Here is a 12844-nt window from a genome sequence, read left to right on the forward strand (position 1 = left end):
TTGTTTTCATTTTCTTCAGCTTCAGTTTGAAATTGCATATGACTAGTTGATGGTCTGTTCCACAGTCTGCCTCTGGCCTTGTTTTGACTGATGATATGGAGCTTTTCACTGTCTCTTTTTGCAGATGTAGTCAATTTGATTTCTATGTATTCCATATGGTGAGGTCCATGTGTATAGTCATCTGAAACCTGTCCACCACGGTTGACCCTGCTGGTATTTAAAATACCACTGGCATTGCTTTCAGAATCACAGCAACTCACAAGCCACCATAGTATGACAAACTGACAGACAAGTGGTGATTATCATACGTATGCATATATAAATGATATACATATATGCCCCATATATATTTATTGTTACCGTTAAGTGCCAGCTAGTTGATTCCTACTCATAAAGACCCCCATATAGGGTTTCCAAGGCTGTGTACCTTTAAGGGAACAGAAAGCCTCATCCCATTTTAGTGGTCAGATGTTGAACTTTGGTCCTTTTACTTTTTTTCTTGTTTTTATTCCCTTTGTAATAGCTAATCCTTTCCTATACAGTTGGGTAGAATGGAGAAGAGTTACCTTTGTGGAAGTGCAAAAGAAAAAAAGGATATATATATATTTTTAAATGATCTCTCATGTTACTTGAAAACCTTACTACAAGAATCCTTGCAAACAAGATTCCTATCCTTTTTGCCTAAATGAGGTAATCAAAATCGAGACACTCAAGGAACTTTGCCAAAGCACGCTAACAGAGTTAGAGTTTAAAGTCATATAAACCCTATGCCTTATACTCTGAACATATTATCCAAAGTGATTTCTTGTTGTTGTCAGGTGCCATCAAGTCAATTCCAACTCATAATGACCTTGTGCACAACAGAAAGAACCGCTGCTCCTTCTTGTGTCATAAAACCAGTAGCATAGCTTCCAGCATCACAGCCACATGCAAGCCACCAAACAGTAACAAGCTGACAAGACAAGTGGTGGTTCAAACTGATAGATGAATAAATCTGTCCGTTAACTTTTATTAACTTTTTTGCTAATATATGCATATGGTAACATTTTTCTAACCAGTTATGTTTTTTCTACAGGGTAATTGATTGCATATAAATGTCTTTATTTTCAGTATTTTTGAGGATTCTCAAGTTATTGAGAGATTATTAAAAAAAACATAAATTTGTTTTTATTATAGGGTGGTGGCATTAGCAGACCAAAATCTCTTTTCAGAATCAAAGAGTACTTCAAATTTAGAAACAGGTAATAAATAGTGAAACCAATTATTTTCATGATTCTATTTATTTCTGCCACAATACAGCATGTGTTAAGTAAATTGGTAGCCAGGAAGCTCAGTGTTTTTTAGCGTGGTTCTGTATAAGAAGTAAAGATATTGTGGGTTTGGAAAGTGGGTCTTAACTATCTCCACAGTACCCATCATTTATTAATATAATAAATATTTACTGACTGTTACTCTGTATGAGTCATTGTTGCTTTATACCCATGGGAAGTGATATACATTCTCTGCCCTCATAGAGAGGAATAAAAATAAACTGATACCACACATATGATGATCAAAAAACTAAAGGGATCAACAAAATGCTTTATACTATAGGTACTCTATTGATTACTTTCTTAGAATAAACTAAGATAGAAATTTTATTACCTTATAAATCTGTGTCATATCTCAGACTCAGACTCCTATTTTCTTTATTTACTAAAGCAAATATTATAGCATCTATTTGGGAGTAAACTTGAAGAATTGCTGGGTGTTCTCATGATGGGTCCTCGTTGATTGAGTAAACAAACAAACAAAAAAAATGTGTTTACGTGTGTGTGTGTGTGTGTGTGTAATTTTTACTTTAAGAAGTAAAAATTAAAAAGAAAAAAGTTGTTTGCATGAGCATTTACTAAATTCTAGTCATTATATCAGGAACTGTGGGTATAAAAATGATGTAGATAATTTCTGACCTAAAGAAAATTAGTCCAGTGATTAAGACTAAGCTTGTAAAAACACATCCTTGGGAGGAGGAGGAGTTGTTGTTAAGTGCCATCGAATCAGTTCTGACCCATAGAGACCCTGTATATGGTTTCCAAGGAGTAGCTGGTGAGTTTAAACAACTGACCTTGTGGTTCAAATCAACCTTGCAGTTGAGTGCTGAGCCTATAGCACCACACCAGCACTTCCTTGCAAGGAGTTGTTTTTGTTATTGTTAAGCGCCCTAGAGTTGGTTCCAACTCATAACAGCCCTGTATAGGGTTTCTGAGGAGCAGCTGGTGAGACTGAATCACCAACCTTGCGGTTCAAACTGACCTTGCAGTTGAGTGCCTATCTATAGCGCCACACACCATCTACTAGATGGTGGATTTGTTTTATAAGAAAAGGGAAAGTAATGAGGTATCAAAAACAACTTTTCAATTTTGCTTAGGTCTTAGCCAATAAAATTTTTTGCTTTGGCTGTGGAAAATGTTATTTACAAAACTTGGTGTTAAGTGATCCTGGAATTATGTATACTTTTGTATTGTTACTTGTATGTGGTTGATAAACTTGAAATTTAAAATTAAATAAATCACACCTTACTTTGTTGTTAGTTGCTGTTGATCCAGTTCTTACTCATGGAGTAGAAGAAAGTGGAACTGATGAGTTTAGGTTTATTTTTGTTGTTGAGTTGATTCCTATCCAGGGCAAAGATATGTACGCAGAGAAGAACTGCTCCATAGGGTTTTCAAGCCTATGACTTTTGGGAAGTGGATTTCTAGGCCTGTCTTCCGATGTGTCTCTGAGTAGGTTTGAACCACCAACCTTTAAGCTAGTAGATGAATGCATAACTTTGTGTCACCCAGGGTCTTCCTTATCTTGCTTTAGAGGTATTTTATTTACTTTCCTTAACTAAACAAATTTTCTGTTCCATCTGTGTGCTATCTCTTTTACTGAGTGTTAGGAAATAAAGAAATGCCTATGTTCTTTCCCTCAAGTGTCTTATAGTCTAATAACAGAAGTAAACAAGAAATTCATTTTCTGGCAACTCCTTCTCAGTCTCTTTTGAAATCTTACCTACCTTTGTTAAGTATTGAATGTGTGAGTTCTTCAAGATTAGTTCTTAGAATATAATCTCTTCAATCTACCTTCTGTAATAGGCAAAAACTTTCAAATTTTCTCTCAGTCTAGATCTTTTCTCTGAAATTAAGACCCTTATATACAAATGTGATCTGGACACTTCCTCTTAGGCATTTCAGAAGTACCTTAACTCACCATTCATTAATGCAATTCAATCAGCAAATATTTATTAATCACTTACAGAGGGGCATGAACTGTTTCATTTGCTGGGGAACATAACAAAGCTTTTGCCCTAGCAGAGTTTACCTTGTGGTGGAGGAACTCAGAAAAGACAAATTTGTTTTCATCAAATTGATTCCAACACATGGCAACCCAACTTCTTTCAGAGTAGAATGGCAGTTCATCGCATTTTCAATGACTGTAATCTTATGGAAACAGATTGCTGGCACTTTCTGTTTGTATTGTGTTGTTGTTAAGTACTGTCAAGTCAGTTCTGACTCATAGGGTATAAGATTTCCAAGGAGCAACTGGGGGCTTGAACCACCAACCTTTTGGTAGCACTTCATTGCTTATCCTATAGTGCCATACCGGGACTCCCAAATACTAGCAGTGAAAAATATATCTGGGAGATTATAGCCAGGTGCAAAAGACAGATTATAAACAGGTGGTAGTTGTATGCAGTCAAGATAGTTCTGACTCAAAGTGACAACTGTATAGGATTTCCAAGAGTAGCTGGTGGGCTTGAATTGCCAACCTTATGGTGAAGTGCTTATCTTATAATGCCACAGGTAATTACACAAATATATAATACAAGTATAATGTCAAGTGGAAATAAAAGCAACAAAGGAAAATAAAACAAAACAAAGTAAGTAGAAACAGTGTGACAGGAGATGCTGTTTTAGATAGGGTAGTCAAAATAGGCTTCTCTGAGGAGGTGACATTTGAGCAGAACCTGAATGAAGTGTAAGTGTAGACCATATGAAGATCTGAAGGCAGACATCTTGTTATGAATGTTAGGTAAGAGGAATAGAGAAGTCAGGAATGAGTCTTAAATTCTTGGTTTGAACACCTAGCTTGGGAGTATTATAGGACAGAACAAGTTGAAAGGATGAGCAAAAGTTTAGTTTGGGCATGTTAAATTTTATTTGTTAACTTACATGTATAATATTGTATAAAAGAAACCAGGTACAAATATGCATACACTGTATAATTTCACAAATAAGTTCAGAAACAGATAAGATTCTGGGTGAAAGAAGTCAAAATAATAGTTACACTTTTGGGGGTTGAGGGACATACTGACTTGTAGAGGGTATACAAGAAACTTCTGAGGTGTTAAGAATGTTTTGTATTTGATATCAGAGCTCAACTAGAAGAAGAAAGAAGAGGAAAAAAGTAATCTGATACCATTTGATGAACTTGACCTACACCTATGAATGTAGTAGCTCAAAAGAGGGAACAAATCTTTACAGTGAGGATCAGTCCTACCCCACCCCCATACACAGAGTAGACAGGGATGGGCAACTTGGACATTGGCTATCCAAAATGGTGGGGAGGGGAGTGTTACAAAGGCAAGAAGTGACAGCTTACAAGCTTTCAAGAGGGAGCCTAGATCCAGAGGGTGTGGAGGAAGGTAGAATCTCCACTGAGTAGTATCTAAACTGTCTGGATGGGACTGATGAAAGGAGATAGGGATAGGTCTCTTGTGGTACAATAGTGAATAATTGTTAACAGGACTGATTGTGAGGGTTGGGAATGCAAAGGTAGACTTTTGTAGTAAAAGGAGGGAAGTGATTGACTTTGCAGTCTAGGAGCTGAAGGTCCCTGGGACAATCAAGGGAGAAGAGCAGAGTGTGGGACCCTACCCAGAGAAACAGTGATGCCAGAAATGGAGGCAGAGATGATGACATGGAGAGATGGAGCAGCTGGGGACTCTAGACCCAGAGAGGAAGAGGGGCTGTGTGCTGATGACCGGTGGGCAGGCTTGCAAGGTATACACTTTGGTTGGTTGGTGATGCATGGAGGAGATTGTAACCAACGCAATGAAATGATACACAATAGGATGGATGTAAAGCTAATGTTCTCCCATGTAAACTATCACATAACTCACAATAAAACATAAAAAAAAAAAAAGAATGTTCTGTATCTTGACTGGATGTTGGTTACATGGGTCAATACATAGGCAATTAAAATTTGTACTCCTTGTTGTAAACCTTGCACACTTAAATAATACACTAAAATATTTAGATTGGAGATGTCATTGAGGCAGTTTATAATGCAAGAGTCTAGAGTTCAAGGCAAAGGCTAGAGCTGTAGATGTAGATATATAGCCAGAGTTTTGAAGTCATAGGATTAGATAAGATCACCTAAGAATTTAAAATAAAGAGACACATAAAAAGAATGTAGATGAGATACTCCAACATTTTGAAGTACAAAAAAGGAGACCTTTCCAACAAAAGAAACTGAAATTAGGTAGCCATTGGAAAATCAGGAGAGAATGTTATCTCAGAAGCTAACGAAAGGAGAGTAATTCAAGGACAGCATGATCTTGGCTTTGACAAAAGATGTGAGCCAATAAATAAAATGAAGATTGAGGACCTAAAATTGTTATGTCCAAGAGCTAGCCTGGTCTCCCTCCACTGTCCCCTATCTCTTAATAAATGCAGTTCAACAAACCTGAAACTTAGGGGTCGTTGTGAGTCTCATTCCTTGTCACTTCCCATTTCTTATATAATGCCAATTCTTAGTAATTTTGTCTCCTAAAGAGATCTCCAACCCACCTACTTCTCTCTATTTTATAAGGCAAAGATGGATTACCAATTTTAGCAAATAAAATACATGATGCCTAGTTAACTTTGAATTTCAGATAAGCAATGAATACATTTTTAGGATAAATAAATATTGTATTATACTATTGCATTAGTATATAATTATATTAGAATTTATTGTTTAAAATTGAAATTTAACTGATCATCCTGTATTTTATCTGGCAACCATATTAAACCCAGTGATAAAGCTAGGGAATATGTAAATAACACAGGGATCATAAAAAGCAGGGTTTAATATGCCAAGTTAAGGAGCTTGAGGATATTGGAAACTCTTTGAAGAGTTTTAAGCAGAGCATATTAGGTATGCATTTTTAAGTACATAAGGATAATGGACTGTAGAGGGAGATGGAAAGCTATTGGAATAAAGAGAAGCCTCTTTTGGTAGCTTAAACCAAAGTTGTTGTAGTTGTTGAGTGCCATCGAGTCAGTTCCAACCTATAGTGACCCAAGGAGCACTTGTGAGCTTAAACCACTGACCTTACAGTTCAAACCCGACCTTGTAGTCCAACACATTAACCCACAGCACCATACCAAAGTAGTGATATTAAAAATAAAGAACTGAATTTGTAACAGTAGTACATATGATAAATAAAATTGGCCCATAGCAGATATCAGTACATATCTGTTGCTTTGAAATGAGTCTGAAGAGTGAGGAAAAAGGAAAAGTAGAGACTGGAGAGTAGTCACAGAAGAGGCCAGAGAGGGAAAATGTTCATGCCTGTTGTGCTGAGGTCTAGTGAGTAAGGGATTTCTGCTGACACTGGTAGGAGCTGAAACTACATTATCATGGGTTTGGAAGTAAATAAAAAGGGAGGAAGTAAAGTTAGTATGTGTACTGTGGCAGGAGGGAAAGGTTGAGTATAGGAAAAAAAATTTTGTAAGCCCTGGACAAGTTTTAAAGTTGCAATAGAAAGAGAATCCTGAATACAGGAGAGTTGATGAATGAAGAATTTTAATCATGTGAAATTTTCTTTGCTAATTGAAGGGGAAAGCTTTTATATAGAATTTATTTACTTCTGTGAAACCTGGAGCTCTTGAGATAAAGATATTTAAGGATTTTTTTTTCATATTAAGCATTTTTTCAGATATTCAACATACATTAAGTTTTAATTTTTAAAAAAGTTTTTATTGTGAATTAAGTAATAGTTTACATGGTAGGACATCAGTTTTATACTGATTGTTTCATTGCAATGATTACAATCCCCTCAGTGTATCATCATTCGAAAGTATTTTCTTCTATTCCCTCTGGTTTGTTTGTTTGTTTGTTTGTTTGTTGGGAATGTACACAAAAAAACTCAGGAATATATAATCATTTAAACAGCCAAAGGGCACATTCTGCAAGCCTACCTCCTGGCCACCAGCACTCAGCCTTTCTCTTTCCATGAATCTAGAGCCCTCAGCTGCTCTCTCTCTCCATGTCATCATCTCTGCCTCCATCTCTGGTGTCCCAGCTTCTCTGGATGGGGTCCCACATTCCACTCATGCTCTTTTCCCTTGATGGTCCTAGGGTCCTCTGTTCCTGGACTGTAAGATTAACTACCCCCCCCCTTTGTGTTCCAAAACTTCTACCTTTACAGTTGTGATAGTAGCAATTAGTCATGTGACAGTACTCACTATTGAATCATAAGAATCGTATCCCTATCTCCTTTCGCCAGACCCTTTTGTCTAGACAAGATGAAACTTATTCAGTGGGGATTCTTCCTTCCCCTGCACTCTCTGAAACTAAATTCCCTCTTGAAAACTTGTAAGCCAGTCACTTTGTGCCTTTATAGACCTCCCCATTTTATGTAGCCAATGGCTAAGTTGCTCATCCCTGTCAGCCCTGTATACAGCGGCGATAGGACTAAGTTTTAATTTTAAAACTCTCACAAAGGCACAGATTGAAATCAGTTTGTCAAAAGTTGAGGTCTCTTGTCCTCTGCATTTCTTTCCAATGACTGATTTAATAATTAGAATTCTAATGTGTGGTTTTATTTATATATAGCTAATGCATCTTGTGAAGTTTTACTTGCTGAGAAAACGTGCCCTCCAGCCCCTGAAAAAACAAAGAAAAAAGCAAGTATTGAAGCAAAATAACTATGTGAACCATACATTTTATGAATATAAGACATATTTTTAACCAATAGTTTTATAGTAATTGTTTTCCAGCTATTTATGCCAATACATTAAAACATTTTTTAGTTTATGAATTAGATGATTCAATTTTGTGAAAAACTACACATTATGCAGTTGGAAATATATTCTATATATGTTTAATGAAAAAGAATGAAAATTTACTGTATAATTTTTCCAACTTGTGGATAGTTGGGTGTTTGTATGGAGTTGCTATAAGTCAGAGTCAACTCAACGGCAATTGGTTTGGTTTTGTTATTACTTAAGCATTTAAAGTATATTAATTAAAGCAAATAAATATGCTGTGTAGCCAGAGAGCATAGTTTGATGCTGAGGATTACTTGTGAATCACTGCATTAGACATGGAATCTGGAAGTCTTTGGGGATGAAAGATAGACTTTATTTTGTATGTAGCAGGAGCTATTTGAGTGGCTACTCAATACAAAGCATTACTCTTAAGCACTTTATATTGTATCTTTTCTTTATTTAATATCTGAGAAGTAATTTTATAGCTGAAGAAAATTTAGATGTTGACCAATATGTTTGAGTACATTGTGGCAGGCCTTTCTGAATTTTAAACCTTTATTATCTTTCCACTGCACCATTTTGTCTTTGTATAAATTGTTGTTGTTGTGCCGTCAAGTCAGTTCCGACTCATAGCTACCTTGTATAGGGTTTCCAAGAAGCAGCTGGTGAGCTTGAACTGCCAACCTTGTGGTTCAAACTGACTTTGCAGTCCAGTGCATTAAATCATAGTGCTACACCAGGACTCCATCTTTGTATAAGTAGGGGACTGAATTTTTAAAAGGCAAGAGTGAAAGTAGAGAGACCCATTAATAGACAGTTACAAAGTTTGTTTTGTTTTGTTTTGTCATTGATTGCAGTCCTCACAATATAATATAATTTGTTCCACTTCCTCCCTGTGTTTCTTTTTCCTACTTCCATTTCTCCTCCTTTCATAATTCTTCATGCCTCTAAACTTTGTTCTTGGGTAAATACTACCCTTTTGATCTCAAATGGTCAGTTATTCTAAAGAGTGTGTACCTCTAGTGTTATTTTTCCCTTATTGTTGGTGCTGTTAAGTGCCAACGAGTCAGTTCTGACTTGTAACAGCCCTGTATAAGATTTCCAAGGAATGACTTGTGGGTATGGACAGCTGGCCTGCAGTTAGCTGTCCAGTGCTTATCCTATAGCACCACAGAAGTTCATTCCCCTTATAGACTGGTCTATTTTTTTGTTGTTGTTGGAAATTGAGCCACAAGGGAGAATTCAGTTCCAGGACTGAAGGCCCATAATCTCAGGTGTTCCAGCAGTCTCTATCCAACCAGTAAACTTGGTGTTTTTATGATTTTAGGTTTTGTTCCACATGTTTTTCTCACACTCTTTCCAGGACCTTGTAATCTGATCCCTGTTAGAGCAGTTGATAGTGGTAACTTGGAGCCATCTAGTTCTTGTGTTCTCAGGGTTATGGAGGCTATGGTTCTTATGGTCCATTAGTCCATTGTTACTATGCATATGTGATTTTCTTCATTCTTTGTTCCAGACAGGGACAGACCAATAGTTCTACCTTAGATGGCCATTTACAAGCTTTTGAGAGCCCAGACACTACTCACCAAAGTAAAAATAGGACATTGTCTTTTGGATTATGTTACGCCAGTTGACCTTGGTGTTTTCCAAGACTGTGTATGGTACTGAGTCCCCAGACTCCACTCATTTTCTTAGCTATAGCTGAGAAGTTTTGATAACTTTGCCTCCTGGATATATTTGCAGCAAAGATAAATGTACATGTACATCCTCTGTCAAACCTATATATATTCACAGGTATACTCCCACACTCCCTTCCATACCCATTCAGCCTGTGTGTCTATCCATGCATCTACTCCTGTTGTTGTTGTTGTGTGCTGTTGAGTTGGTTCCAACTCATAGCAACCCTGTATAGGTTTTTCAAGGAGAGGATGGTAGTTTTGAACCACAGACCTTGAGGTTAGCATAGCAGTCCAGTGCTGATTCTACTGTACTTTTATAGCAGGATTGTGTATATATTAGTATTTACCTCTATTGTCTTCAACTTTTGTATTCCTTCCTTTGTCTTCCTTTGCCTTGAACATGTTTTTGCTGATATCCATTTTATTATGGAGTCTTGGTGTGGCACTGTAGGATAAGCACTGGATTTCTAACTGCAAGGTTAACTGTCCAAACCTACCAGTCACGCCTCAAAAATCCCATGCAGAATTGTTATGAGTTGGAACCAACTCGATGGCACTTAACAACAACTCTGATTATATAGTGCCTTTCCCTTTATCCAAATTAATATGTATCTATCCCCTGGTTACATATTAACTTGAGTAAAGGGAAAGGCACTAAATAATCGGAGTTGTTGTTAATATATATCTATCCACCTACCCCACCTAGTTAGAGTCCCGGTATGGCACTGTTGGATCAGCACTGAACTGCTAACCACAAGGTTTGTGGTTCAAACCCACCAGCCACTCCTTGGAAATCCTATACAGGGTTGCTATGAGTCAGAAATTACTTAACAACAACTTCAACCCCCTGTTGTTGTTGGTAAGTACTGTGGAATTGGTTCCAACTCATAGTGACCCTGCACAGGGTTTCTTAGGCTGCAGATGTTTACGGGAGCAGAAAGCCTCATCTTTCTCCCGTGGAACAGCTGGTAGTTTTGAACTGCTGACCTTGAGGATAGCAGCCCAATTCATAACCACTATGCTACCAGAGCTAGCAATTTATCCTCCCTTCCCTTTCCACCCTTGGTAACTATCAAAGAATGTTAATGACAAAGAATGTTCTTGACTTTTTATAAGAGCGGTCTTGTACCATAGTATTTGCCCTTTTGTAATTGATTTGTTTCACTCAGCATAATAGCTTCCATGTTCCTCTATGTTATTAGATGTTTCTCAGATTCATTATTCCGCAGCGTTATGTAATATTCCATTGTGGGTATGTATAATAGTTTGTTTGTTTGTTTGTTTTAATCCATTCTTCTATTGATGGCCATTTAGGTTGTTTCCATCTTTTTATTATTGTGAATAAAGTTGTGATGAAATGGTGTATATATACTTATGTGTGTCATAACTCTTAATTCTCTAGACTATATATCTAGCAGTGGGATTGCTGGATCATATGGTCTTTCTATTTCCAACTGTTTAAGGAAGCTCCATCCTCTTTTCCACAGTGGTTGGACCATTTTATAATCTTACCAGCAATGTATGAGGGCTTCAGTTTCTCTATATCCTCACCAGTACTTGTTGTTTTCTGTTTTCTTGAACTTTGTTATTAATGCTGGGATGAGATGACACCACACTTAAAAAATATGCCCATTTCTCTAATGACTAATGACCATGAGCATTTCTTCATGTGTTTGTTAGCTGCCTGAATGTTGTCTTTGGTGAAGTGTCTGTTAGTTGCAAAGCTTTTGGTGACAGGTCATGCGGCCTTCACAGTTGTAATAGTTTTGGTGAAGATCATGGTTACTTTGATTATGTTGTAGAAAGATTGAGAAGTATAGATGAAATGAAGACAATGTTTCCAGCAGAGTTGATGGATTGGATCAAGGAGTGAGAACAGTCAAGAATAACTTCTACATGTCTATCTTGAGCAGCTTTGGTGGTTAAAATCAGTTGCTGTTGAGTCAGTTCTGACTCCTAGTGACACCATGTGAAAAAAAAAAACTCTACAGTCATGTTGAAAAGGAAGTGAAAAGGAGGAAAATGAACAGAGTTCAGTTCCATGGAATCCAGGAGAGACGAGTGTTTTAACCCTGAAAGAGAGTAGTCAGTATTGTTGAAAGCAGTATGGAGGTCCCGTAATATGAAGAGTTTTGTTGTTGTTGCTGTTTTAAATCAATTATATTTGGAATTATGAATGCAGTTGGTGACTTTATCAAGAACAGTTTTGGTAGACTTGCAGTGTGGTGCTGTGGATCAGCACTGGACTGTGAACCACAGGGTCGGCAATTCAAACCCATTAGATGCTCTTTGGAAACCCTATACAGGGTAGGTATGATCAGGAACCAATTCCAGGGCACTTTACAACAACAACATTGAGAGGCAAGACAGTTTGGGTTAGGGTGAAAAATTATGAAAAGTAACGACTATGTATAGAGCTTGTCTCAGAAAGGGAGGAGGAAGAAAGAACAGTGGCTGGAAGAAAAGGCAAGGTCAACACACGCTTCTTTTTTTTTCAGTTGGGATAAACTATATTATTTTGGGGACTAATGGAAATGCTTGCTGAAAGTGAAGAAGACTTGAAGCACTTACTTATGACGATCAAAGACTACCTTCTTCAATATGAATTATACCCTAACCTTAAAAACAAAAATTCTCACAACTGGAATGATAAGCAGCGTCATGATAAATAGGAAAAAAATTAAAGTTTTCAAGGATTTCCTTTTACTTGGATCCACAATCAATGCCCATGGATGCAGCAGACAAGATATTAAATAATGTATTTCATTAAATATATCTATGACAAAATATCTTTTTATAGATTTTTTTCAAAGAAATCAAGTATAAATTGCTACAATCTGATGAACTTGTCCTATGCTTATGGATGTAGTCCCTTAAAATACTAACCAAGAGGGAAAGAATCTTTGCAGCATGGATCATTCCCATCCCATTTATATACAGGGTTAACTGAGATGGGCAACTTAGACATTGGCAACCTAAAATGGGGGCCTATAAAGGCACAAAGTGACTGGCTTACAAGTTTTCAAGAGGGAGTTTAGATTCAGAGTGTGCAGGGGAAGTTAGAATCCCCAATGAGTGCTTTTCATCCTGTCTAGACAGGTCTGATGAAAGGAAATGGGGACAAGACTCTCACGATTCAATAGTAATTGTTATCATGACTAATTG

General features: G+C 37.1%; 1 protein-coding gene across 1 annotated transcript in view; it reads left to right on the forward strand.

The window, feature by feature from the left end:
* LOC102832054 (uncharacterized protein DDB_G0271670-like) overlaps positions 1-12844 on the forward strand; it is a 130196-nt gene that overhangs the window by 45284 nt on the left and 72068 nt on the right. Inside the window, exons 7-8 of the mRNA XM_006872947.1 lie at positions 1177-1241; positions 7846-7916. Coding sequence (XP_006873009.1) covers positions 1177-1241; positions 7846-7916 — 136 coding nt within the window. The remainder of the gene's footprint in view (positions 1-1176; positions 1242-7845; positions 7917-12844) is intronic.

The sequence above is a fragment of the Chrysochloris asiatica genome, unplaced genomic scaffold (assembly GCF_000296735.1).
Source record: "Chrysochloris asiatica unplaced genomic scaffold, ChrAsi1.0 scaffold00215, whole genome shotgun sequence".
In the NCBI taxonomy this organism is placed as follows: Eukaryota; Metazoa; Chordata; class Mammalia; order Afrosoricida; family Chrysochloridae; genus Chrysochloris; species Chrysochloris asiatica.